Genomic DNA, 22,954 nt, shown 5'->3' on the forward strand with positions numbered 1-22,954 from the left:
CACAGCCTCGGGTTCCCCACAACAATGCCTCTGCTAATGGCCGCTTCCTCACGCTGTCAACTTTATTTCCTCCTCCTTTTGTTCTGGGGGCGTGTGTGTGGGTGTGGAGGGGGGTGGGGGAGGGAAGGGTGTGGATGGGGAGGTGTGTGTGTGTGTGTGTGTGTGTGTGTGTGTGTGTGTGTGTGTGTGTGTGTGTGTGTGTGTGTGTGTGTGTGTGTGTTTACCTTTTTATCTTCCACTGTGTTGTATATCTATCTTCCCATCTATCATTGTCATACCTGTAATCAGAGGCAAGGTAAAAATTTAAAAGCCTCATTCCCAATACTATCTATCTATCTATCTATTGCCAGACGCCATAATCCCGTACGGGGTGGCCATTTGACTCTTGATTTTTACGGGGAGGGGCACTAACCTTCCACCAACCCACTTGACACGTAGGAAGCACGTATGGTTCGGTTATATGGTTACCACCCAGCGTTGTAAATGGTTTCTTGGCTTACAGGAAACCATTTGGCTTGTCACTCAATGTAAAGCCACCTGTAAAGGAAAGAAAAGCAATAAGAAGTGACGGGAAAGATGAGAGAAATAGGAAGAGAGGAGGACAGGCACAGAAAAAGAATGATAAAGGCTAAGGAAGAAGTACTATTTTCTTTATTTCATTACTTATCACATTAAAAGGAACACTATTTTAAAATCTTATACTTCTTTCCACACCAACACTCATTTGATCTTTAATATTATAAAAAGATCGCTTAATTTTGAAGTAACGCTATAACTTGATATTTTAAAGTAACTTCATTGGCAGATATGTGAGATTTATTTAGTTTAGACGGCTTAGAAGGAAAGTTATAGTCTTGGTGTTATAATGTGTTGTAGAGACATTTGTTTTGGTGGTAGGTGGTGGTGACCATCATTCACTCAGTTGATGTAGTGCTGCCTACTTCTTCCTTGACCTTTATCATTCTTTTTCTGTGTCTGCCCCCCCCCCCCTCTTGCTATTTCTCACCATCATGCACTCACTTGATGTAGTGCTGCCTACTTCTTCCTTCACCTTTATCATTCATTTTCTATGTCTGCCCTCCTCTCTTCTTTTTTCCTCACCATCATCTACTCACTTGAGGTTGTGCTGCCTATTTCTTCCTTCACCTTTACCATTCTTTTTCTCTGTCTGCATTCCTTACTTCCTATTTCTCACCATCATCCATTCACTACTTCTTCCTTCACCTTTATCATTCTTTTTCTTTGTCTGCCCTCCTCTTATCCTATTGCTCCCATCTTTCCTGTCACTTCTTATTACTCTTCTTCCCTTTTCAGTTGGATTTACATTGAGAGACAAGCCTAATGGTTTCCTGTAAGCCAGGACACCATTTACAACGCTGAGTGGTAACCATATAACTAACCCATACGCGTTCTCTACATGTCAACAAGTGGGTTGGCGGAGGGTTAGTGTCCCTCCCCGTAAAACAACAAACTCTAAGACAAACAGCCACCCCTTGCTGGATTTGGGGGTCTGGCTATAGATAGATAGATAGATAGATAGATACTGTAGTTCCAAAGAAGCACTTGACTTTGAAATAACGTAATAGGTATTTCATCTCGATATTCCTCTATATTTACAAAATTCTATATTGATGTAACACAATTCTCTCTCTATTCAAGCGGTCAAAATAGAGACTGTTTTACAAGGACACTGCAAAATGAGAGACAGACAGACAGACGGACAGAGACAGACAGACAGAGAGTGACTTTTACACCTTCCTGCCTTAATCCATAGGCAATTTGCTGCCCAGCGACCCATCCCAAAAGAAAAGAAAAAAAGGAAATAGTGAATGGAAGGCATAAGATGTCTATGATAGGGAGAGAGAGAGAGAGAGAGAGAGAGAGAGACAGACAGACAGACAGACAGACAGACACAGACAGACAGACAGACAGACAGACAGAGAGTAGGAGGATGAGAGGGGAAAGGAGAGGAGGAGAGGGGAGGGAAGGGGAAGGGAAAGGGAAGAGAGTGGAACAGTATGGCACGGGAGGGTAAGGCAGGGTAGTGTAAGGCAGGGTAGTGTAAGGCAGGGTAGTGTGAGGCAGAACAGGGTGAAATAGGATAGGGTGAGGCAGGTAGGCTAAGGTAGGACAGGGTGAGGCATGGTAGGGCGAGGCAGAACATGGTGAGGCAGAGTTGCATGTTGCAGGGCACGATAAGGTAAGGTAAGGCGATGCACGGTCAGTGAGACAGAGTAGGGGAAAGAAGGGTAGAGTGAGGTAAGAGTGAAGGAGGGCAGGGTAAGGTGAGACAGACTGGGGCATGAATAGAGAGAGGGAGAGGGGAGGGGAGGGGGGAGGGGAAGAGGAAGGGGAGGGGGAGGGGGCGCAAATCCCCCTCCAGCCAGCACTTGTAGGGTAAGAGGGGAGTGGCCACAGTCCGGTTACCTCTTGTGTAAGGCTTCCCAATCTCTGCCCATCAGGTGTACATCATTTATTCACACACACACACACACACACACACACTTTTAAATATCACCAACTGTACGCTAAGACTCAAAGTCCATACCGAACGCATGCCATGGTTGTCTTTCAGATCTGTTATGATGGTATTAGCGGTGTTTTGTGTGTGTGTGTGTGTGTGTGTGTGTGTGTGTGTGTGTGTGTGTGTGTGTGTGTGTGTGTGTGTGTGTGTGTGTGTGTGTGTGTGTGTGGAAGACCAATAAAGACTATTAACACTATACAGTAACATCCTATTATTGCGGGCCTCCTTCTGTACTATCCTTGTCATTTTCTAGTAGTTTGGCCACTGTCTTGAAGGAGCTGCCTAGTGTGGACCATCTTGCCCTGCTGCAGTTATCCTCTCTTGTGATGTTCTTATGTTCTTGGTATATTTGTGTTCTGCTCTTCGTATCTTTTTGTCACAATTAGATTATTGTATTTAAGTTATGAACAAATTTTTATAATGAAAACGTTAATGAAAGAGTAAAAAAAGATGTTTGTTTGGTTTCATTATAGATCGTTCAATCTGGCAATAAACTACAATCTCTTTTAGCTTAGTTGGAGGACTTCTTTGACTAGTAACCAAGGAGACCCATGCCTACTTCATAACCAAGGATCTTCGAATTAAATGCAGCCACGTCTTTGTGCTTACAAGGGGTAGTGGACCAGCTCTCTCAGGTGAAAACGAACTGACTATAGCAAAAGTCACCCACCCATCCATCCGTCCATCCATCCATCTTTCCTTCTACCCACCCATCCATCCTTCTTTCCATCCATCCACCATATCAGCTACCCTTCCCTCCCTTCCTCCCTCCCTCCCTCCCTCCATCCATCCATCCATCTATCCATCCATCCAGTTCTCTCCTCCTTCCGTCCATCCACCCTTTCCTCCATCCATCCATCCACTCTTTCCTCCATCCATCCATCCATCCATCCATATCCATCCATCCATCCATCCATCCATCCACCCTTCCCTCCATCCATCCACCCTTCCCTCCAACCATCCATCCATCCATCATCCCATCCTTTATTGCCTCATCAGGTGTGTAGGAGGGTAATATACAAGATAAATCACTACACTTCGTTCACTTTAACTTGGCAGAAATTTGCGTCCTTTTCCTGCTTATTTCACTTAGCTCAGTGGCGGAATAAGACCATACTACGGCTCTACGTCCTTTCCATAGCATTTCTTCGTGACTGGCACCATAGTCTAGTGTTGATCTATGACGACATAGAGTACTGCGGCTCTACGTCTTTTTCATAGCACTTCTTCGTGGCTAGCATCGTGTTCTAGTGTTCTTCGTTGGTTACAGTTCACTAATAGAAAAACACAAGAGCTGTATATCCTTCCCATAGCACTTCTTCGTGACTAGCACCATATTCTAGTGTTGATCTGGTGTTATAAACAAGTGATGGAATACAATACCACGGCTCTACATCTTTTCCATAGCACTTCTTCGTGATTAGCACCATATTCTAGTGTTAATTGTTACAGCTCAGTGGCAGAAAATGACAATATTGGGGGTGGGGTTTTGTGGGGTTAGGGGTGTGGTGTGTGGGCTTGGTGTGGGTAGGAGGAGAAGGGGGTGTGGGTGGGGTGGGGTGGGGTGTGGCTTTGGGGTTTGAAATGGGGGTAGGGGATGGGGATAGGGGTGGTGAGGGAGTGGGGGTGGGGTGGGGTAATGTTATGGGGCTCGGGGTTTTGGTGTGGGGTTTAAAGAAGGGTCGGGGTAGGGGTGAAGGTTGGGGTGGGTGTGGTGGGGGAGTGCGGGTGCAGAGAAGGGCCGGGCACCTGGACATATTGCATACTCTTGCATAATGGACCATCAGTTGCAAAGTATGAAGCTTGGTCTTAACTCACTTAGGATTTAACGCCAGTGAGAATGAGGGGGAGCGGTATGTGTGTGTGTGTGTGTGTGTGTGTGTGTGTGTCGGTATCTTTATCTAAATTTACGTTTCCCACGGTGGGAATTTATATGTCCAGCCCTCTCCCTCCGTCTCACCCTGCCTTACCCTATCCTGCCTCACCCTGCCTCACCCTACCCTGCCTCACTCTATCCTGCCTCACCTTACCTTACCCAACTCGGCCTTACCCTACCCTGCCAAACCCTACCCTGCCTCGCCTCACTCCACCTCACTCTTCCCTGCCACACCCTGCCTCACCCTGCCTCAGCGGTCGACTGTTATCTGCGTTTTCTTTATGTGTTCATTCCTGGTTGTCCTCCGTATTTTCCACAAGAATTTCCCCTGCATGTTAAGTTATCTATATTCTGGTTTCCTCCCGTGTTTCTTTAGTAGTTTTTTTTTTTTTGCTTCTTTCTTTGCTTACTACACATACATACACACGTACAATACATAAACACACACAAACACACACACACACACACACACACACACACACACACACACACACACACACATAGATAGATAGATAGATACAGTAGAAATAATTCTGAAGGTATGTCGAGAGGGAGGATTGTTTGATGGAATGTGTGTGTGTGTGTGTGTGTGTGTGTGTGTGTGTGTGTGTGTGTGAGAGAGAGAGAGAGAGAGAGAGAGAGAGAGAGAGAGATTGACTGTGTATGTCTGTTTGATGGTTTTATAACTCCATACCGAACACGTTTGCCACCCTACCACACACCACTGACTCGCCCATAAACTGTATTTCCACGTGTGTGTGTGTGTGTGTGTGTGAGAGAGAGAGAGAGAGAGAGAGAGAGAGAGAGAGAGAGAGAGAGAGAGAGAGAGAGAGAGAGATTGACTATTTCTGTGGGTGCAAGGTATGTGTGGATCGGAAGGTAGGTAGGCTGTGTATTTATATATGTAGGTATGTATGTACGTTTTTACACACACACACACACACACACACACACACACACACACACACACACACACGCCATAAAATATACATCCACGTCAGGCGATACGAATGGCTAGAATTATACGGGCTCTGAATATCACTTACCCCTCTCTTGTAGGCACAATTCTCGCATTATTTTCCCCCCGCTAAAACCAGACGATTTTATTCAACTGAGTGTGAGTCATAGGAGCCTGAGAGAGAGAGAGAGAGAGAGAGAGAGAGAGAGAGAGAGTCTTAGGATTTTGAAATGTTAATAATTTTGACCGGCTGTGACCCATATTCTCGTCGGTTAGGGAAGCTCCCTAATACCTCTTCACAAACGTTTTATTTTGTTATTCCCCATCGTTTCTCACGAAGTGAAATCTTATGCTAGGTTATGTCCGTTAGTCCGTACATCCGTTCGTCCATTCCACGCTGGATCTCAGAAACCATTTGCTGGAATTTTCTCATATTTTGTGTGATTGTAGGGACATATAGGAGGTTGATGCCCGTCTTTTCGAAATTTCGATAAAGTCCAACATGGCTGGGTTATGATCAATTTTCTATTTTTGAAACTTTAAAGCCTTTATCTCCTTTACATTAACAGGTTTACAGGTTGTTATAAACTTATATAGGAAGTCATGTATAGTGAGTAAATATGATGTCAGATTTGACCTGTGACCTTTCCTTCAAGGTCATCTTCAAGGTCGAATGTCAATTTGCACAAATGATACTGAGTCGTTCCAATATTGCGTCCATCATATTTACTGGGGATTTTAATACATGTGGCATTGACAGACTCCATCAGGTGGAATCTATTTGTCACTCCTTTGGGATGAACCAGTTTATAAGTAAGCCAACACAGATATCAGCAGGAATAGTAGATCTGCTAGTCACCATTACCAAAGATCCTCACGTTGCTATTGTTGCATTGTATGTTACTGATCAGCACATGATTTGATTAGGATTTTACATTATTGATGAAAATTATGATATATTTTGATTTTTCCAAATAGTTGTAACTCTAAATAAATTTGTTTGCATAATTACATGCTGACTACTGAAATATTAATGAACTACATAGACAACTGTTAGAAATACGTAATCCCTCCACTATCCGTCGTAATAGAGCTAAAGGCATGTCTGGAAAGTGGTCCCATCCGGAAAGTGGGCCTCTGACTGCTGGACTGGTACTTATGACTCTAACCTAGCCTAACTTTGAAAGCCACCTAAATAACTCCCTACCGAACATGCACAGCACTTATTTAAACCTATTTAAGACTCTATTCACACCCATAATGGACATAAAGCATGAAATAAATGAAAAGGAACCAGAGAATGGGGAATTAGAAGTATGGAAAACAAGCAGTGTACAGGCTACTTACAGCACGTCTGTGGCCACCTCCTCTAAGACTGGTAGTTGTGAAACTGCTCTTGAAGCATGTATAGTATTCCAGTGTTGTGCTACACTTAATTCTTTGCACTGTGAGTTATAATTGTTTAACACTGCATATTCTGTTCTTAATTGCACCATGTCAGTTTCAACCGCCATATTGCACTCCACACTTAATCCTTTGCACTCTAAATTCTAATTTCTTAACACTGTACAACACTGTAAATTTCCATGTGGTCTAGTGGCGAGGTATTGCAGTTTATTCACTGTTTATTCATAAAAAACGAGCACGTGTGGCATCCATTATGATGGACGTCTTTCCTGAACGAAGGTTAGGCAGTAACTGGGGACAGGTTTGCCAGATCTGGACTCGGCCACATTACCAGACTCTTCAATTTTCATTACCCGATTTAACTTTTGGTTGCCAAATTCTTAAAGGAAGCATTTATACTTCACTAATAATATGTACAAATGGAAATAATCACTCTCCTTATAATCAGCAGCATGTTTATTTTTGAGCTATGTATGCTAGCAGATTAATGAAAGAAGGCAGACAGTCCACCGTTTCCATTCTCTATATCTTCATACATGTGAAAAATCTGTTTGGTAATGAATCATGCTGATTCACTACCAAACGAACTTTTCAGTACCAAATTGGCCCACATTTGGTAATGAAAAATACCAAATGGCAACCGTGACTGGGGAGGGGGGAAGGAGGAGGAAGGAAGGGGGGAAGGGGCCGTGGTGTAAACAGCTGTTTGGTGTCGTGTATTCCAAATTACGGGTGGGAAAAAATTCGGATTTTGGCGGGATTTTTTTCTTTTTTTGGCCATTTTTGGGTTCCAAAGGTCCAGGCCCACAATGCCCGGTAAGTGGGGAGTCCAGAAAGTGGGCGTCCAGAAAGTACGGAGATTACTGTATTCAGAATATGAGATAAAATAATCAAATATAAAAAGAGAATATATAGGAGAAAACCAGTACCAAAATATTTAGAGAAACAATTGTAGATGTTCAAAGAGGTGGCGTTTGTAATGGACGGCCAGCACAAACATCTTAAAGTGCTGGAGAGTATAAAAACATCCAGTTCATTTAAGTTTACTGTTACATTGAATGACAGATATAGAAGAATAGCAACTCTAACAACAACAGTAACGGCATGCTCAAAACAACGGTACAAGCCTGTTTAACTGTTCTCCATATAACCGACTGGGATGCACTAGCACAATACAGTGATTCATCAGCTTTTTCCTTCGGAGTGAATTATAGTCTCTGTGGCACTTGTTCATTACCCCTGACTGTCCTGTTCTGTATGTTATATAAGTCCTTACAGTATCGCCACACTCTGCATAAATGTTGTACAGAAGGATATTAATAACCAGCCATATCCAAAAATAAAACGCTAAGGAAGAGGTGTTAGGGAGGCTTCTTAACTGACGAGAAGACGGGCCAGTGTCTAGTACAGCATATCTCCTTAGCAAAGTATGAAGAGCTACTTATTTCCTCCGTTTCTCTCTCTCTCTCTCTCTCTCTCTCCTTCGATTTTTTTTTTTACTTTCGCTCACTCTGGTTTGAAAAAAGGACATTTCATTTCTTTTTTCTTTGTCTTCTTCAGGCTGTGATGGCGGGTCGGTGGCTATGGGCGGTCATTTCTACCCTGCTGGTCACACTGGCACTGCTACTAACGTCGGGTAAGTAAAAAAAGAAAAAAAAAAGAAAAAAAGAATTCTTAGGTATCTGTGACTCTCTCTCTCTCTCTCTCTCTCTCTCTCTCTGTTACCTGCGTCCAAGAACCAGGTTAATGGGAGGAACGTTAGCTGGTCTTGTTTTTGTTCTGGATCTTGTTGTTGTTGTTGTTGTTATTGTTATTGAAGAACTTTTGGAAATAACAGTCAGGTACTTAATAAGAACTATTTTCAGGGGGTATGCTTTGCTGGTCCTACCTCCACCTCACCCCCATCCCCTACCTCCTCCCACCGAATCCCAACCTCACCCCACACCAACCCACCCCTCCTCACCCTTCCCTACCCAACCCTACTCTACCCCACCCTACCCTACCCTACCCTACCTTAACCCACACCACCCTCCCCAACCCATCCTACCCCATCCCATCCAATCCTACCCCACCCCACCCAACCCCGACACTCTCATTCTTGCAGTAATGTCATGACGAAAACACTCTCACCTGTGTGGGGCTCGAACCCACCTCGGCACTGTAGTCCTAAAAGATGTGTGGCCGTCACGCAATTATGACTTTTTTCCTGACACACACACACACACACACACACACACACACACACACATCGATTTTTTTTTTTTTTTACTTTCGCTCACTCTTTTGAGAAGAGGACATTGCATTTCTTTTTTCTTCGTCTTCTTCGGACAGGCTGTGATGGCGGGTCGGTGGCTGTGGGCGGCCCTTTCTACCCTGCTGGTCACACTGGCACTGCTGCTAACGCCGGGTAAGTAAAAAAAGCATAAAAAAGAAAAAAAGAACTAGGTTCCTGTGACTCTCTCTCTCTCTCTCTCTCTCTCTCTCTCTCTCTCTCTCTCTCAACCAGTTTTCATGGCCATCAGTTTCTGAATTTTTTTTCACCCCCCTATATGGACCTTGTTACAAATTTCGAAATCTTAAAGGATGAGAAAACTACACATACTGCATTATTCAATAGTTTTCTTTCACAGCCTCATCAGCGTCAAAAAAGTTCATGGAGGCTCAAAAATATTCACATTGGTTAAACGGATTTTTATTATTTTTCTCTTTGGTTTCGGTGGCGTTATTTAATAATTTTCAACATTTTTTTTCTTTGTTTACCCATGCGATTTTCAGCATTTTCAGGACGGGTACTGTTTTCACTCGGTTTGTCTGTTTGTTTGTTTGTCATTGTGTCTGTCTATCCGTCTGTCTGTTAACATTTTTACGCGAAAACTATTGGTGCGATTGTGACTATGATTAAAGGGATGATGGGCTATGACCTTCTGATCACCTGATTAAATTTTGGCCCAAATTTGGCCAAACGCCATGTTGTAGGGCCAAAGAATGTAAAATGAATTTTAAAAAATCGTTTTTTTCGCCATAACTCCTTTCAAATTCGTCACATCGACATAAAACCAAAACTTAAAGGTTCATCTTTCAAATCTGCATCCAATAACATGTCTCATTACATCAGGGGAGTCACCCCCCCCCTCCCCCAGTTAGCGGTAGTGGGGTCAGTGTCAGGTGGGTCGGGCCTAAAATTTCAAATGGGCATAATATCGTCAATTTTCACCCGATTTACTCCAAATCTGATATGTGACATCTTTGACTAGATATCCTGTTGTGTTTAAACGGCAGAGCTTAATTGACTGCCCGGGCCGGGTTTGCTATGCTTTGGCACCGCTTCTTGTTTATTTTAGAATTTATCAATCTGGATGTCAAGTATTCCAGATTTTTGTTTATGCAAGGAAGAAGGAGCCAAAGGCCCGCCCGAAAGATTCGTCCCTCATTAAAACAAAATAAATAAATAAATAAAATAAAAAAAACAGTAACCAAACAGCCAATTTAGTCCAGATTTTTTTAAATGGAAGAAGGAACCAAAGGCCACAAACTCGCAAGACTGTTCCCTCCAAGAAAATGAAAACAAAATAACCAGATAGACAAATTCAAGCTCCGTACGTATCGAGATGCCTGGACACACTGCGTTTAAAAGAATGGAGATCATAGGTGTGTGTGTGTGTGTGTGTGTGTGTGTGTGTGTGTGTGTGTGTGCGCGACAAGAAAAAAGTCATAATTACGTGACGGCCATCTTCTAGCCCTAGAGTACCGAGGTGGATTCGAGCCCCACACAGGTGAGGATGTTTTGATGTCTTGATGTTATTAGGAGAACGAAAGTGTCGGGGTGGGGTGGGCTGGGGTGGGGATGTGGTGGGATTGGGTGGGGTTGTTAAGAGTAGGGTAGGGTAGGGTAGGGAGGGGTAGCGTAGGGTGGGTTAGGGTGGGGTAGGGTGGTGTGGGTCTGGGGAGGTAGGGGGTGGGGGTGAAGTGGGTGTAGGACCAGGAAAGCATATCCCCTGAATATAGGTCTTGTTATTAAGTACTTGTGTGTTTTTTCCCAAAGTTCTCCAACAACAATAATAATAACAAAATCCAGAACAAAAGCAAGACCATCTCACGTTCCTCTCATTAACCTGGTTCTTAGACGCAGGTAAGACAGATAGACAGACAGATGTTTAAAGTAATTTGAAGACGTATTACAGGAAGAAACGAGAGAGAGAGAGAGAGAGAGAGAGAGAGAGAGAGAAAAGGGCGGGGGAAATGACGTTGTAGTCATCAATCATGCACCAGTCCGAGGTGTTCCGGGCACAGATTCGAATTCCAAAGAGTCTGAGAGTAATGGAGTAGGAGTAAAGATAGTTTCTCTCTCTCTCTCTCTCTTTCTCTGGGGCGCGGTAGCACAGTGGTAGCGCGGCTGAGCTTGTGATTGGGAGATGGCAAGTTCGAGCCTCGCCCGGACTACCGTTGCCGGGAGGGGTAGCGCCCTCCTGTATCCCAGCGGGGCTATATGGCCTTAGTTGCCTAGCTTGGAGAATTCATTTCTCCATTTCTCTCTCTCTCTCTCTCTCTCTCTCTCTCTCTCTCTCTCTCTCAGTTGCATGAAATTGTCTGGCTTTAGCTGGAATAGGTTACTAGAGCAGGCGCGACCAAGAGAGGACAAAGAGCCGTATTCTCTTCCATTCCTATCCCCTTTAGCTTCTTACGTCTTCTTAATGTCGACATCCATGAATGACACACATGACTATGATAATGGAGCAGAATCAGAAATAATTCGGTAAGGAAGAGGTGTTAAGTAAGCTTCCTAACCACACCTGAATGCCGTCCTTGCTTTCTCCTATCCTTTCTTCATCATTACCTTCTATCTTCATTATTCCTTAACACTTTTTTACAATGAATTATTTTTCTGCATTGGTACATTTACTATCTTCATATTCCACAACACTTTTTTACAAATGACTTATCTTTTTTTCATTAATAGCCTACATATATTACTATCTCCATATTCCTCAACTCTTTTTTACAACCGACTTAGTTTTTTACATTCATATAATTTCAGTGTGACAGTCATTCATACTACCAAACCCCAAACTCAGGTGTATTGGCTGTTTATTTTCTTGTTTTGTCTAATAATATTTTTCTTGTCACATTGATCACGCTTGCTTCTAAAAATATATAGTTATTCTTTTTATGTCTGTTTTCTATCATTTGTTAGGATTATTTCATTTTTTAGCTCTCAGTCCTTCTGTTTTATTCTTATATTTTCCACTATATTCCAAAACACTTCACTGGTTTTAGAGGTGGCATCGCTCTCTCTCTCTCTCTCTCTCTCTCTGTTCTAAAACTTTCGTAATTACAGAACAAAAGTCTTCCTATTAATATTAAAGCCAGACCACGTTCAAAGCAAAATTCTCTCTCTCTCTCTCTCTCTCTCTCTCTCTCTCTCTCTCTCTCTCTCTCTCTCTCTCCCAAACATACGTACTGCACACTTTAATTTCATTGCTCAGCTGACGTAAACAGACCATTTTCCACGCCGGTAATCAGGTCTACTAATATCAAAGCGAGCTGACCAGAAAATGGCGCCGACCAGAGCTAACATGACGCCACCTCTCACCCCTGTATGTCCTACGTTCCCTGCCTTTCTGAGTTTTATGTGATTTTGCTGCATTTTTTTTCGTTTTTAGGTGTTTTTATACCACCAGACGATTTTTATTATAACTAGAATATTATTTGATGATGCCCTGTGCTTTGCGTTTCCACCTCTCACCTCTCGATGCCGTACGTTCCCTGTCTTTCTGAGTTTTATGTGATTTTTCTGCATTTTTTCTCGTTTTTATGCGTTTTGTGTTCCACCAGACGAATATATTGTAATTTTTTGACGGTGTCCAATGCATTAACGATGTCACCTTTCACCTCTGTTTGTTGTACGTTCCCAAGTGCTCTGAGCTTGTTTGAATTAGCTACTTTTCCTTTCTTTCTTTCTTTCTTTCTTTCTTTCTTTTTGTTTTTGTGTGTGGATAAGAACGTGTGTAGACAGTATGAGTTTAAAAATGCCGCCACTCCCCTCTATTTGTAATGCGTTTCCCGCTGCTCTGAGTTTATCTGAATTCACTATGTTTGTTTCTGCAGTGTGTGTGTGTGTGTGTGTGTGTGTGTGTGTGTGTGTGTGTGTGTGTGTGTGTGTGTGTGTGTGTGTGTGTGTGTGTGCGTGCGTGCGTGGGTGCGCGCGCGCGCGCGCATTTTCTTGTATTTTTGTATGAAGCATTCCCAGTGACGAATTTGGATACAACTCTGGGTAGTCGTAGCCTTGTCTCTCCCACCTGTCATCACTTCCCCTGCAGAAAGTCCGTGCCAGATCCATTTTCTTCACAGCTCAGAGGACATTAAGGACAAGGCAAGGATAATGAACGTGACCTTACATCGCCCTTCGACCTTATATGCCCTTGTTTTGACTCCTCTGACCTTAATGATGGCCTCTCAACAAAGTCTCCCTCATCCTAGCCAGCAGAGGAAAGTGAGAAGCAGAGGTGAAATATTGGGCGAATTTTATCTCTATGGACAGAGCATTATACCAAGCCTCTCTCAGCTTAGCAATATTAGCCAGCAGAGGAAAGTGAGAAAGGGAGGAGGTGAAATATTAGGGGACCGTTTTTAGTCCACGTTTGTACCTTGGATGTGCTCTCTCTCTCTCTCTCTCTCTCTTTCATTCCCTATAACCCAGATAAGAGAAAAAAGACCCACTTTCTTTTCTCTCTCTCTCTCTCTCTCTCTCTCTCTCTCTCATTCCCTGTAACCCAGATTAAGAGAAAGAAGACCCATTTTCTTTTCTCTCTCTCTCTCTCTCTCGACATACACACCACGTCACATAATCAAGCAGCCAAATATACTCAGTGACTTAATTGTTTGCCTTCTTGCTTGTGACCCCGCGTTGCAAAGAACTGAAGCTGATAATTGACATTTGCAACTCATTACTAATCTGCATTTTGCCTCAGCACACGCACACAGAGACAAGCGAGCACACACAGACGTACAAACTGACCCAGGCGCACACACACACACACACACACACACACACACACACACACACACACACACACACACACACACACACACACACACACACAGTACTGAGGACCCTTTAAACATGCACACACAAAGCTTACAAGCAGTATTACCTGCCTTTTACACACGCGCGCGCTCGCGCTCACACACACACACACACACACACACACACACACACACACACACACACACACACACACACACACACACACACAACCGTACGAAGCTCCTTTAAGACTCAGCACAATTACTTCGAAAATCGTCTTTTAGTAGCAAAAGAAAATGAACGTCATCATCATCATTATCATCATCATTATCACCATCATCATCGTTATCATCATCATCATCATCATCAATGTCATCATCATCACCATCAATGTCATCATCATCATCATCATTATCATCATCATCATCATCACCGTCATCATTATCACCATAACCATCATCATCATCATCACCATCATCATCATCATCATCATCATCATCATCATCATCATCGTCATCATCATCATCATCATTATCATCAGGCTGAGTCAGACTAATGCAGAACAAAGGCCTCTCCCATATATTTTTTCCTCTCAGTCTGTTCCATCCAGTCCCAGCGAATCATCGAATTATATATAGGTTTCGATAATTCTTTCTTTATTACATGGATCTTACTGTCTAGCAGCAGTAAGAATTAGCAACCAAGGAGACGCGCCACCGTGTTTAAGTTGCTAAATTATTCAGAAGATATTAGAATATTCTTACCCCTTCGTATAATCTCCTAATCCTGGCAATTGTAGTAGCTGTAATCCCAGGCTTATCTGAACGTGAACCCGGTGGACTGCAGGCTTAAGTTCCCCTCCTCTTGCAGTCCACAGTCCTCCTTTCGGTGGGCATGGAGAGGGGGAGGGGAGGTATGTTTTTATAACCAAGCAGCAGAGCCAACTACTGTATACTCGTTTTACTCTAACGTGGCCTAAAATTGCCATCTCTCCATCTTGACTTCCATATTTTAACAACATATTAACACAAGATTATGATGCTAGTCAAGAAAATGTTTTGTGGAAAGGATGTAAATTCGTATTATTGTCCTTTCCAACCATTAACCTTCGTGAAATAAGCTACGATAGAACGAAAATCTGGGCCAGGTTAGTGTGAAAGAAATGTAGACATATTTGTGCCACCGCAAGAAGGCTCCTACTCCGGCACCAGACACACCATGCAGTAAATCAAGGTGTTTATTATTGTGTACATCTATTTCTCTAAGGAGAAATAAACCCGTGCAACCTGGGCGTGTGTTGCAGAGCCTTGCGTGTGTTGCAGAAGGCGGAATCTCCTTTTCTCTGTCAGGCGATTAATTCCTCCCTTTGTCCTTTGCAACGAGATAAAGGGCCCGGCTTTCTCGACCAGCAGTTTACATTTACACTGAGCCTTGTGATTATCTGGGCAAGGGGTGAAACTGCTGTTTAGACGAAGGCAGTTTTTATATTGTGTGAGATGGGGATGGGGGATAGGGAGGAGGATGTGGAAGTGGAGGGCTAGGGGTGGGGGTTAGGGTAGGAGTGGGGGTGGGGATGGGAGTGGGGAGAGTGGGTGTGGGTGAGGGATGGGGGAATGTGTGTGTGTGGGGGGATGGGGGAGTGTGTGTGGGGGGATGGGAGTGTGTGTGTGTGTGTGTGTGTGTGTGTGTGTGTGTAACCTGTGGCAGTGTGAGAAGAAGCAGTGTAAGATATTGGGGTTTATTGTGTCGTCCGAACATAGCAAACATGTTAGCCTTTCCCCACCCTGACCGGACAAAGCGTAACATTGGCTCGTGTGTGTGTGTGTGTGTGTGTGTGTGTGTGTGTGTGTGTGTGTGTGTGTGTGTGTGTGTGTGTGTGTGTGTGTGTGTGTGTGTGTTAAAAATTTGTAGGTCAGGAATTAAGGTCATGACGAAACATCAACTTTGAGCTTCCCTTGTAACCTTTATCTTTGACCTATCCTGCTCAGACCTACCTTAGTTATTCATGAACCATCCCAGAAGCGTTCCACTAAACTTGGTTAAAATCGGGGGGGAAAAAATATTCTTAGCATGGCCAGAACTATTCTTACAGGGTCGGAACTGTTCTCACGGTGGAAGTGAGAACAGTTCCGGCCATGAGATAACAAACACTTTATATACGATCGTAACCAAAATTGGTGGAGGTGTTGCGGGCAAGCCCTTGACGTCACTTGCTAATTTTCAAACCAATAAGCAAAATATCTAGGTTACAATGCCAAGTCAATTTTTAGGTTGCCCTGTATCCCTGGTGTTTCTCTGATCAATCTCATATGTAGAGAAATTTATCGTGTGCAGTTAATAAACAGTTACACCGATTTTAGTTAGTGTTTGTGAAAAACTCTGCGTCTCAGCAAGGCCGAAACTTTTATCAAAAGACTGGAACTATATTCATGGCGGCCGTGAGAATAATTCCGGTTTTGATTTTATGAATGATATCCATCCGATTTTAACTAAATTTGGCTCAGATGGTAAAGGGTAACCCCTGACGAAACCCACACATTTTCAGCTCAGTATTACAGAAATCAAGATCACAATACGATTTTCCTTGTTTTTCCTACAGGTGAAGCTCTGGAGTACATTTTCTTATCCATTACCTGTTTGCATGTGTTATCTTCATGTTTTATGTCGCCTTATTTTCCTATTTTCCCATGTAATTTTCTTATTTTCTCTACGCTGTTACTCGTCCTTAAGCAATAATGTAGTTCACATTAGTCGTATCAGTTTTAGTGTCATATTATCGATTTTCCTGCCACATTTCCCCATTTTCCTATCCGATGTTTCGTATTTTTCTCACACAAGACTAAACGTAGTGTGTGTCGTAATAAGATACTGCACTCACTTTGATGTAAAACTTCATATCATTCGTTTCTGTTTTAGTTTCGTGTTATAATTTTTCCTGCGTTATTTTCTTTTTTACTGATTTCTCTTGTTTTACTCACGCAGGGCTAAGACTGGAATGTTTTTTATACAGCTGCTCGCCTCCAAACAAGTTCCCACCACCACCACCACCACATTATTCCTGATGTTCTACCCAATTTTCCCACCTTATTTTCCTCATTTTCTTCACACAGGACTAAGATTGAAGTATTTCTTATATTGCAAATCGTCTTCAAGCAGCACCTCATCATCATCAACATCATCATCGCCACATTTTACCTGATGTCTTACCTAATTTTCTTACTATATTTTCTTCATTACTTTCCTCGAATCATCATCATCATCATCCTCACCACATTTTTCTTGATTTCCTACCCATTTTTCTTATCATATTTTCCTGATTTCCTGCCAAATTTTCTTACCATATTTTCCTGATTTCCTACCCAAATTTCCTACCTGATTTTCCTCAATTTCTTCCCCCTCAGGCCTCAGCGTGGAGTGTTTCTTCTACAGCAACTTGCCCCAAATAATCATCATCATCATATTTTTCCTGATTTCCTACTCAGTTTCCCTACCCAATTTTCCTGCCTGATTTTCTCAGTTTCCTGCCCCTCCAGGCCTCAGCGTGGATTGTTTCCTTCGCAGCTACTCTCCACAAATCACCATCATCATCATCATCACATTTTTCCTGATATCCTACTCAATTTCCCTGCCCCATTTTCCAAGCTGATTGTCCTCCTTTTCCTGCCCGTCCAGGCCTCAGCGTGGAGTGTTTCCTCTGCAGCTACTCTCCTCGAAGCAACAGCTCGAGGATAGACGGCTGCATGGACGCCAACTTCACTGAGGAGCAGATCGAGTCCGGATCCTGCGACTTGGGCTGTGAATCGGTGACCGTCTACGATATTAATGGTGAGAGTGGAAGCTAGCTCTAATTTCTCACACAAGGGATTCTCTCTCTCTCTCTCTCTCTCTCTCTCTCTTTGGGGGGCCTTTTTCGAGTAATGAGTTTAATTAACCACGCTCGCTTCAAGTTTATGGTGTACTGAAAAACTTGAAAAATGCGTGAAGGAGCAGGGGGCGTAAATTTTCTTTTCTTATATGCCGCTCGAAAAATGGTGAAGTGGTCTGGATTTGGTTTTTAGTTCTGTACTTTTTTATTATAGGACAAGAGTTGGTTATTGAAGACTGTGTGGTAAATGTAATGATAATAATGATAATTGAAATACTGCTGTTGTTACTATTGCTGCAACTGCTACTACTCCTACTACTCGTACTACTACTACTACTACTACTACTACTACTGCTGCTGCTGCTGCTGCTGCTGCTGCTGCTGTTACTACTACCACCATCACCACTACTACTACTACTAGTACTACAACAACTACTACTACTACAAAAAATGATAATAATAATAATAATAATAATAATATTACTACTACTACTACTACTACTACTACTACTGCTACTACTGCTACTACTACTACTGCTACTACTACTACTACTACTACTAATAATAATAATAATGAAGAAGAAAGAGGATGATGATGATAATAATGACGAAGAAAAAGTAGAATGAGAAGTATAATACTCCAAAAAGTAATCTCTAATAAATCGTGAATGAGTAAAGGTAACAAATTCACCTTTATTACACCTCATGGATAAAATATTGAAACTTTCCAAATTCGTCTTTTACCACAGGAGTTTGAGATTTTAAAGCCCTCAGTTTGAATACTTTTTTATTCATTTTTTATTTTGCTTAATGAGAGGGAATTAATTTAGCAGTGGTAAGAGGGGAAGAGGGAGGGTTCTAAGAGGGGAAGAGGAAGGATTCTAAGGGGGAAAGAGGGAAGGTTCTAAGAGGGGAAAGGGGGGATTCTAAGAAGGGAAGAGAGAGGTTCTAAGAGGGGAAGAGGGAGAGTTCTAAGAGGGGAAGAGGGAGGGTTCTAAGAGGGGAAAGGGAAGGGTTATATTAAGGATGAAATGGAGAGATAAAGAGAGAGCTTCGTGGATAAGGGAATAGAGGAGAGTAGAGGACATAATCAGTACAATCCAAAAGCATAAATGGATGTGGGCAGGTCACGTCCTTCGTAGAACAGATGGACAGCCAGGGTAACTGAGTGGCAGCCCAGAGATGGAGTGAGAGGTCGAGGCAGACACAGGCCGAGATGAAGAGACAGAGTGAGACAAAGGGGCAGAGAACAAGATGGAGAGATGGAATGAGAGGAAGAGGCAGACAGAGAACAAGACGGAGAGATGGAGTGAGAGGAAGAGGCAGAGAAAAAGATGAAGAGATGGAGCAAGAGGAAGAGACAAAGAATAAGGAGGAGAGGTAGAGTGAGAAGAAAAGGCAGACAGAGATGGAGAGATGGAGTGAGAGGACGAGGCAGACAGAGAACATGATGGAGAGATAGAGTGAGAGGAAGAGGCAGACATAGGACTAGATGGAGAGATTGAGTGAGAGGAAGAGGCAGACAGAGAACATGATGGAGAGACAGAGTGAGAGAAACAGGCTGACAGAGGACGAGATGGGGGGATGTTTTTGCAGATTTGCTTGGACTGGATGGAACAGGCTAACAGGTAATAGACCAGAGTGAAGAAAAATGAGAGGTTATCGTCCTGTTTAGAATGGTGATGATGATGATGATGATGATGATGATGATGGTGGTGGTGGTGATGGTGGTGATGGTGATGATGATGACGATAATGTTGGTGATGATAATGTTGTTGATAATAATGTTGGTGATGATGATGATGATGATGGTGAAGCAGGTTAGTAGGTAAGGGAAATACGAATAAATATCTGTACGTGGGTATACAAGTAAGTTCTGAGAATGAAGAACAGCCTAGAGTGGATACGTAAGTAAGCTTAAGTAGATTGGTAAGTACTGTAAGTAGGTCTCAAAATGGGTTAGTGTATTGGGGTAAGTAGGCCCACTGGTAAGTAGACAGACAAGCCTTCGAGTAAGTCAGTGAGTATATTGGTGTAAGTAGGCCACTGTGTAAATAGATCAGTGTGTGGCAGTAAGTCTGGGTGTATGCTAGTATATTACTATGTAAGTAGGTTAGTATGTCAGTTTAAGTGGGTTAGTATATCGGTGTAGGTAGGTAAGTATATCAGTAAGAAAGCATGTTAGTACATCAGAGTAAATACATATGTTAGTATATCAGAGGAAGGAAGTAGGTTCCGAGTTCAGAGTAAGTATGCCTTCTCGTAAGTGAACCAATAAGCCAGGGAGTAAATAGGTTTGTATAACAGTGTAAGTAGGCTAGTATATTATAGTAAGTAGGTTAGTATACCAGTGTAAGTAGGTAAGTATATTTTGTAAGTACAGTATGTTAGTATATCAGAGCAAGTCGGTTAGTATATCGGTGTATGTAGGTTAGTATATCAGAGTAAGTAGGTCATTATATCAGTGTAAGTCGGTAAGTACAGTATATCAGTATGTTAATATATCAGAGTAAGTAGGTTTGTACATCAGAGTAAATAGGTAGGTATATCACTATGTTAGTGTATCAGTAAATAGGTTAGTATATAAGTGTAAGTAAGTATGTTACTACAGTATATCAGACTAAGGAAGTAGGTTTGGAGTGGGATAAGCATGTCTTCTCGTAAGTAGGTTAGTATATCAACGTAAGTAGGTAAGTATATCAGTGTAAGTAGGTAAGTATATCAGTAAGTATGTTAGTATATCAGTGGAAGTAGGTATGTTAGTATTTCACTGTAAGTATGTAAGTATATCAGAGTAAGTAAATGGCTTCAGAGTAAGCATATCCCCAAGTAAGTAAACAAACAAGTGTGGGCGTAAGTAGGTTAGTATATCATAGTAAGTAAGTAAGTAGATTAGTATATCAGAGTAAGTTAGTATGTTAGTATATCAGCGTAAGTAGGTCAGTATATTAGGGTAAGTATGTCAGTATATCAGTGTCAGTAGGCAGCGTCCCTAGCGTGGGGTATATCACGCTGAGCATATTAGGGTAATGGGTGGGAGTCCGCTGGGAAGGCTATACTTACACGGATGCATACATACGTAACAAATACATACATACATAAGCACATACATACACCCGCACCGAGGACTCTTGTTGTTGGATACAAGGAGGATACATACATGATACATAGATGACACATGTGTGATGCAAGACATACACATACATACATACGTACATACGTATACTTGGCTATTATAACAGACTAGATGCATACAGGGAATGTGGCGAGGGTACATACATGGTACATATATATTACAGGTCACACACACGTGACGTGTGTGTGTGTGTGTGTGTGTGTGTGTGTGTGTGTGTGTGTGTGTGTGTTTAAGTAGAAAAATAAACTTTCAAATATAATGGTGAAAATTAACGAAAACAATAAAACTTAACTACAACCTCTTCAACAGTCCAGTGTCAACAGTGTGGAAAGTTTTACCTTGACCTGCCTTGGCCTTCCTTTACCTGCCTTGACCTACCTTGTCTTACCTTGACCATCCTTTGCCTTCCTTGACCTTCCTTGACCTGTCACTTCAAAAATTGACCTCTTTTGCCCTCACCTGCACCAGGACGCATTAACATCACCAGGAACTTTTACACAAAATATAGTGAATTTCTGACAAACAGTTTCAGGGACAATTTTATCATTAATTAAGAGAGTGAGAGAGAGAGAGAGAGAGAGAGAGAGAGAGAGAGAGAGAGAGAAAGTGAAATAAAGAATAAAGAGTAGACCGAGGATGAGATGGAGGGATGGAGTGGAGAGGTATATGAGAGAGGAGCTGTGTGAGTTGGGGGGGGGGGCAGCGTAATGGCAGAGGACAGGGCGATAGGGAGGGAGATCAAGGATGAGATGGAGGGATGTAGTGGAGAGGTATATGAGAGAGGGAGTGTGAGTTGGGGGATGGGCAGCTTAATGGCGGGGGCCAGGGTGACATGGAGGCGATTTGTTTGTGGCCACCCTTTACGGGATTAAGGCGTCTGGCTGTAGATAGATAGAATAGGTACGTAATACAAATCCGACGAATCTCTAAAAAAACATTTTTATAGGTAGCTGAAAAGCAAACTTTATAAAGTAATTGCAATAAAAAAAGATAACGAAATGGTACTGAGATAAATATATAAATGAAATACTGATAAAAATAATAATAATGTTAGCTCATGCAGATAAATTACTGATAAACCTTCATTGATATTCTCCCTTTGATTATTCAGGCAAAGTGCTGTTCTTGCAAGCTGGCAGCACATTACGTGTGCATGGTGATTCTCCCTCTGTCTGTCTCTCTCTCTGGACTAAGCTTTATTTATCATATTGATATATTTTGTAGTGGTAGTCAACAGATTGGTATATATGTTTTACTCTCTCTCTCTCTCTCTCTCTCTCTCTCTCTCTCTCTCTCTCTCTCTCCCTCTCGTAATATTAAGCCCGGTCATCTAAAAGGGATAGAATTGCCTGTGTGGCCCATGGATCGTACTTAATCTGTTTTGACGATTCCCTAACGTCTTTTCCTTAGCGACTCATTTCGTGCATGACGCTCATGATTCTCTTATTTGCTTCAATCCATATTAAAACGAGGTAAAAAAAAAAAAAGCATGCCAAAAAATATTAAAATATGCAAAATAAATAGCTAAGGAAGAGGTGCTAGGAAGCCTTCCTATAATCTAACCCTCTCCTTTCTTCCCCCAGGGGAGATCGAGAGCTTCCACCGAAACTGCGCCACCAACGACACCATCATGACCAACACGTGCGAGACCTACACCACCCGGGTCCTCATCCGCCGGGTCTGCTCCTGTGACTTCTCCTACTGCAACTCAGCCTCTAGTCTACGGTGGACGGGGCTAATAGGAATGGTGTCTCTAGCGGCGGTCCTCTATTTGGGGTCTACCTGAGTCCCCCATGATGTTGCCTTTTCCATTTTCCTTTTTCCGTATCCCATTTTCTCTAAGGTGTGACCCCCCCCACTTTCTTTTTTCCCTCTTTCATCTCATTTTCTCTAAGCAGTAACTATTTTCTCCCCTCTCAGCTTTGACTATTATGTTCCCCCCTCTCTCTTCTCGTTTTCTCAAAGCTGTGACTATTTTCTCCCCTTTCAGCGTGGCAACTCTTTCTCCCCTCTTGTCTTCTCGTTTTCTCTAGGGTGTGACTATCCTTTTTCATTCCCTTGTTTCTTCATGAGTTTTTCTGCTTATTATCTTTCCCCTATCCCATTTTCTCTCTGATTACCCTCTTTCATTCCCTCTTTCTTCACGTTTTCTCTAAGCTTTGAC

At 42.5% G+C, this 22,954-nt stretch overlaps 1 protein-coding gene across 1 annotated transcript; it reads left to right on the top strand.

Annotated features, from left to right (window-relative positions):
* The first annotated feature begins 9,102 nt into the window (after positions 1-9,102).
* Positions 9,103-22,576, top strand: LOC145418698 (uncharacterized). Its single transcript, XM_080287038.1, has 3 exons — positions 9,103-9,172; positions 17,462-17,614; positions 22,374-22,576. The coding sequence occupies exons 1-3, from the start codon at positions 9,103-9,105 to the stop codon at positions 22,574-22,576; spliced, it is 426 nt and encodes a 141-aa protein (XP_080143164.1).
* Positions 22,577-22,954: the final 378 nt, after the last annotated feature.

The sequence above is a fragment of the Coenobita brevimanus genome, chromosome 116 (genome assembly GCF_032717465.1).
Source record: "Coenobita brevimanus isolate Jiangsu-jjx chromosome 116, ASM3271746v2, whole genome shotgun sequence".
NCBI classification, from domain to species: domain Eukaryota; kingdom Metazoa; phylum Arthropoda; class Malacostraca; order Decapoda; family Coenobitidae; genus Coenobita; species Coenobita brevimanus.

Coding starts and splice junctions, on each gene's coding strand:
- LOC145418698 (XM_080287038.1), top strand. CDS start 9,103: ATGGCGGGTCGGTGGCTGTGGGCGGCCCTTTCTACCCTGCTGGTCACA. Junction 9,173..17,461: donor GGCACTGCTGCTAACGCCGG/GTAAGTAAAAAA, acceptor CTGCCCGTCCAG/GCCTCAGCGTGGAGTGTTTC. Junction 17,615..22,373: donor GACCGTCTACGATATTAATG/GTGAGAGTGGAA, acceptor TTCTTCCCCCAG/GGGAGATCGAGAGCTTCCAC.